This window comes from Anabas testudineus, chromosome 23, assembly GCF_900324465.2.
Source record: "Anabas testudineus chromosome 23, fAnaTes1.2, whole genome shotgun sequence".
In the NCBI taxonomy this organism is placed as follows: Eukaryota; Metazoa; Chordata; class Actinopteri; order Anabantiformes; family Anabantidae; genus Anabas; species Anabas testudineus.
This window is the reverse complement of record NC_046631.1, coordinates 15,098,303-15,103,909: the sequence shown is the minus strand read 5'-3', so window position 1 is coordinate 15,103,909 and position 5,607 is coordinate 15,098,303. Positions and strand designations below refer to the sequence as shown.

Here is a 5,607-nt window from a genome sequence, read left to right as displayed (position 1 = left end):
TTCCTGTCCTGCTCTTTTCAGCCTCTCCTCCTCCTCCTCCTGCTCCTCCTCCTCCTCTCTGTGCTTCCTGAAAACCCAACTCAAACTAAACTGCTGACACAGCTTTATCAGCAGAGACGAGTCTTTCTCATCTGAACCTTGTTCTTTTTATTCAGCTCCATTATTTCTCTGTTCATGTCATCAGAACACGTTGACGCTCGTTCACTGAATCCTCAGATGTGTGAGAATAAAAGAACGTTCGTTCACATTTTACTGAACATTCAGGGAGATTCTCCTGATTGGATGAACAACACATCACCTGGAACAAAGGTGCAGTAAAGACCTGTTTCAGTGGTCACATGGTCACATGACTGAGGTCACACACACACACACACACACCTGCTCACAGACAGAGAGAGACAGACACAGCTGAACGGTTCGTGTTGTGTGTGTGTGTGTGTGTGTGTGTGTGACTTGTGTGTGTGTGTGTGTGTGTGTGTGAACCTTCTCTGGATGTGAATCCAGTTTAGTCCGGTTGTTAACCAGGTTGTGGTTCTGTTCTGACAAAGGGGGAGCAGCTGGACCTTTGGGTTTACAGAACATTAAAGGAGCAGACCTGTGTTTTTTCTTCGGACCACTGAATGGCAGGAAATCCTGGACTGTAAATAAGAACGTGTCGCTGTCTTTTGTCTTTCCTGAAACTTTGTGCTCCGTCATCACTCTCACACTTTCTGCTGACTCTCAGTCGAACACTTGAACCTCTCAAGTCTTTGTTCGTCCCTGACTTCACTAAAACAACTAAAGTGTCAAATGATGAAGCTGTGAAATGTTTGGATGCAGCATCAGGTTTTAAAACAGTTCAGACCAGGATACTAACAGAACCGGGCACCAACTCTCTACTGGTGTAGAACCAAGAACTGCTACAGTGATGATGTCAAGATACAAATGGATCTGTTTGGTACCGTGTCACTGAGGTCCGGTTGTGTTCGTGGAGCTTCACAGAATCAGGAGCTGGGCTGTGTTCTGGTGAAGCTGCAGGTCTGTTCTGACCAGTGGTTCATCACAAAGACTCGGCTACAGTTTGATATTGAAACACATCAACTTTGGATTTTATTGGGTTTGATTCCTGCTCATGGTTCTGTCAGAAAAAGCAGATGTGACCCTGGGGTCAGTACAGAGAGCAGAGAAACATTCATTCTACTGAGCCTCTTACAACCTCATTTCTATTCTGCTTTTATGAAAGGTCATCGTCTCTAGAGGAAGTCTGATGAGGGACATCAACTGTCAGTCCAACCGTCTCATCAGTGGACCCGTCCCCGCTGATTTCCTCAGGAAGTGGAATCACACGTTTCATGTTGAACTGCGGGGGGGTCGTCCCTCTCCAGGTGAGACGTTCACTTGCAGGTGTGCATGTCGTTCATGCTCTCGCAGCGCCTGCAGCGGACGAAGCAGCACCACACGAACTTGCACTCGCAGCGCTGCACGTGTCTCACCACGTGCGTGTTGTACCCTCGGCCGCAGCACAGCAGGTTGCAGCCGTCCGGTCCGGTCGAGGTCCGGTTGCAGCGGCGTCCTCTGGTGCCGGCCACGCCACGCCGCCGATCCTCCACGCAGTAGTTTGGAGACTTGTTGATGAAGACGAGCTGGTGTTTGTCCACCGAGACCCGACGCTGGTCCTTCCTCCTGGTCTTCCTCCTGGAGCGGTCCCACACCTGGACGCTGCGCTCGTACCGCTCCTTCAGATAAACGCCGACGCGCTCGAACGCCGCCATCGTCCTCCAGCACGTCTTCACGGCGCAGGAACCGGAGACGCCGTGACAACGACAGTCTGTCGACATGGTGCTGTCAATGGCCTGGGGGACAGAGGTCAGAGGTTATCATCAGGAAGGATCCTGATGCTGCAACCTGAACCCATGTCTGGGTCCGTCTCACCTGTCGTCCGGCCTCACTGTTGTGCTGGTTCATGGTGACCGGCGTGTACCCTCCTCTGGTTGTAGACGTGTTTTTGACACCGCCGTCGATGAACCTGCGGCTGAACCAGGTCCCGTACTGGATGTGGTCTGAACATCCGCCCCAGTGCCAGCCCTCAGCAGGTGAGCCACGGCCGCCGCGCAGCCGAGAGTCGCAGCCGCACTCGGTCATGTTGCCCTGACTGCAAGAACGCGTGACGGCGTGGACCAGTCCCGCCGCCATCACCGCGTAGATAAACGCGGTTTCCTTGGTTCCTATTGGACGAGAGGGGAAGGGGGGCTCAATAAGACCCGCAAGTCCCAAGTGAGCAGCCTTTGTCACCTTTGACTATGCTGCAGAGAGCAGGTCGGGGTCTAATTAAAGCCTTAATATTAAGGACTAATCCTAACCCTAACCACTTCTTTTGAAATTAAGAAACTGCACATTTCAAATAACAGATGTGAGTTAACGGATTAATCCGGACGTTGAAAAGGTCCAAAGATCCAAATGAATGACGCCTCAACGTAAGTGAACCTGTTCTACAGCTGATCCTGATCCACCTGAAGCGAGTCCTGTCAGATCAGTGGTTTACTGCCAGTAAAACCGGGTTTTGTTAAACCTAAACTTTGAGTGCTGAAGCTGAGGGGAAACTTCATGAGCAGGTCTCAGGATCCGTTTGGAGGGTTCTTGTTGCTAAGCACCAGTTGCTGGGAAACGTCATCTTTTACTGTGACGCCACCATCGGGACACTACACATAAACTAATTAAGGCCAAGGAGTAGTACTTTTACTTAAGGAACAGAGAAACTGTGTATAAGTACCATCAGAGTGTAAGTACAAAGTATCCCGAGTCCAGTTTAAACGTGCACACACCATTTCAACACTTAATTCATTTACTCATTAACTAATTCATGTAGAACAAATCTTCCTCTACAGCACCGCTCCGATGAGTTCTTACCGCTGGTGAGCTCGTATCCGAACACGGCCCGGTCCTGGCTGGTGGAGCAGTTCCACCTCTCGTGTCTGAACTGGCTCTGACACTCCGCCACCGCCAGCCGGGCTCCGTCCTGGATGCTGGGCAGCAGGAACGACTTCTTCCGGCACAGCTCCCGCTGCCTGGGGCTCATAGGGAGGTTCGCACAGCCCCGCTGCTCCGGGACCCCCGCCGAGGTCACACCCAGCCACCTGCGGGGAAACACCGGCCTTTACTAGTGTGCTGCGCCGCAGACAGAGGACCGGACAGTTCCCCTAAACCAGGGGTCGGCAACCTGCGGCTCTTTCGTCCTTATATTGCGACTCCGCATGGCTTGGGAAAATAAATTCTAAGTATTTAATTTAATACAGAATTACAAATAGCGTGATACTGAGAACCTTACTAGACTGAAAAACTCGTGTTTGAAACATGGAATTATTCACCGACACCTACATAAACACGAAGAAATCTACATTTTAAGTCCTGTCGATCTTCGGCTCCACATACGTATGTGAGCAGCTATTCTCCATCATGAACTACGTTAGAAACAAACACCGCTCACGCCTCAGGACAGCTCACTGCGTGAAGATGAAAGTGACTTCGTAAAGCCCCGATCTGCAGACGCTTTGTCAGAGGTTCAGGAGCAGAAGTCCCATTAACCAAGTTAAATAAGTATTTATGCAGATAATTTGCAAATATTTATTTTTCATTATTTAGTGACGTAGTGCTTTTTTTCCATTTATTTTTTTAAATCAGGTCAAGGCTCAGCTACACGCTCCGAAAGCCCAAAGGCGATATAAGGACGACGGCTCACGGCATTTTCTGTTTACTACATAGATAATTTAAGTTCAGCTTTTTAATTCATTCTTAAGAGACCTTCAACTCATTTTTTTTGTCATAATGTTTTTGAAAGTTTAAAATGTGTTCGTTACATGAATGAAATTTAATTTTCTCTGAAGCAGTTATAATAATAACAATAATAATTATAAATGTCATAAGAAAGGGTACACTATAACTGTTTATACAAAGCATAAAAAAATAAAACAATATTATCTTCATTTTAGATGTCAAAAAGAATTTGCGGCTCCTAGTGTTTTCTTTTCTGTGGAAACCGGGTCCAAATGGCTCTTTGGGTGTTAAAGGTTGCTGCCCTAAACGGATGCGTCAGGAGGAACCAAAACCGCTTCAGGTAGAATCCAGGATCAGTACAACAACAGAGGGGATTTAAACTTATTTGAACTTATTTGAATTAAATAAAATGAAATGCAAGTTAAACGTTCTTTAATTGTGTTTAATTCAATTCAATCTAATCCATCTTTAATAATCTGTCATTCATTGAATCTCATCCTTCATACTGAACTGGATCAGAGTCCAATTCGTAGTTCCCGGTTGAAGTTTTCAGCTCAGTGGTTCCACGGTGGTGGACCTATCTCCCCACCTTCAAAAGCCTGCTGGAAACAGAACTCTTCCGAACCTTATCCTCCTACTAGAACACTTTACTTTAACGTTCTTCTTCTTAACTCAGATATTTAGCTTTGGTTAAAAGCGTCTGTTATTAGAGAAATGCCCACCAAGGGGCGCAGTTGCTCTACCTGTGTCTTTTCTAAATGGCTCCTGGACGGGGACACCTGTTACCTGTTATGTACGGAACTTGGTACCAACTCTCCATCGGTTTCAATAATGGCTGGAATCACAGCAGACACTCCTGACGCCTTAAATTTAAAGTTTTATCAATGGAGTTTGGTTGTATTAGCTATCTGGATATGATTCCATGAACCAGCGCGCTCCAGCTCAGACCCAAAGAAGCACCAGTCAGAGGGCGCAGAGCTGGAGCTGCGGGGATCCGGTGGAAAACCAGGATTTGGTTTTATTAAGTTCCAACTTAGTGACTTGTTTTAGATTTTCTACCTCATGCCCCGTGTTTCTGCAGAAAAGCGCTGGATAGAGGCTCCTAAAAAGGTGGTAAGACTGGTCCATGTAAGACCGGCAGTGTGCCTCATCAGACATGAAGGGAGCTCCTAAATACGTTGTTTGTGGTCCAGCTACAGAAAACTACTTGGTTCCGGGGGTCCAGCAGCGCCTACTCACATCCAGCTGGCCCTGCAGCAGAGCGGACACACGGAGACCAGCAGCAGAGTCAGAGCGCACATGTGTCGGACTCCACTGATCCGGCTCTCCATGACCTCCTCATCGATCTGAGCCGCCCGGCTGCGCTCTCAGACTGTCCATCAGCAGGAATGTGGTACACACCAAAGCCCGGTCCAGGAGCACAGTAATCCTCGATCGTGGTTCTGCTGTTAGCGATAAGATGGTAGTAGTTTTTACACTGCAGGGGAAACGGGACTGACCAGACCAGCCTGGTCCTGGAGGATCCTCATTGGACCAGCTCTGGATTCATATTCAGCAGCTGACGTCAGAGCTGGACTTCCATTGGACAGAAGGATCTGAGCCTGATCCACCAGAGTCCAGTGGATTTAGCAGCTAAACTGTTCGATTCCTGAATGAAGTTTGGTTCAAGTTACGTTAAACACGAACTGCGGGTCCTCAACTCCAAACTGCATTCAAAATGTAACACAGTTGTGACACAGACAAATCTACTGTTAGAGTCCAGTCAGAGTAAAAACCTTTTAGCAATCGACAGGAGCTGCTACACTGGGTTTTTCTATTTCTATTCAACATGTGACCCGATTATTTCAACAGAACAAA

The 5,607-nt window shown here is 47.8% G+C and overlaps 1 protein-coding gene across 1 annotated transcript; it reads right to left on the bottom strand.

The window, feature by feature from the left end:
• Positions 1-1,059: 1,059 nt before the first annotated feature.
• On the bottom strand, positions 1,060-5,095 carry wnt16 (wingless-type MMTV integration site family, member 16). The gene is made up of 4 exons (XM_026361520.1): positions 4,990-5,095; positions 2,887-3,113; positions 1,912-2,204; positions 1,060-1,832 (listed from the first exon to the last, which is right to left on the bottom strand). The coding sequence occupies exons 1-4, from the start codon at positions 5,079-5,081 to the stop codon at positions 1,374-1,376; spliced, it is 1,071 nt and encodes a 356-aa protein (XP_026217305.1). The 5' UTR covers positions 5,082-5,095; the 3' UTR covers positions 1,060-1,373.
• Between the last annotated feature and the right edge of the window lie 512 nt (positions 5,096-5,607).

Excerpts from the sequence above, each read along its gene's own strand:
- wnt16 (XM_026361520.1), bottom strand. The coding sequence starts at position 5,081 with ATGGAGAGCCGGATCAGTGGAGTCCGACACATGTGCGCTCTGACTCTG. Across the intron at positions 3,114-4,989 it reads TGCTGCAGGGCCAGCTGGAT|GTGGCTGGGTGTGACCTCGG; the intron begins GTGAGTAGGCGC and ends GTTTCCCCGCAG. Across the intron at positions 1,833-1,911 it reads ACAGTGAGGCCGGACGACAG|GCCATTGACAGCACCATGTC; the intron begins GTGAGACGGACC and ends TCTGTCCCCCAG.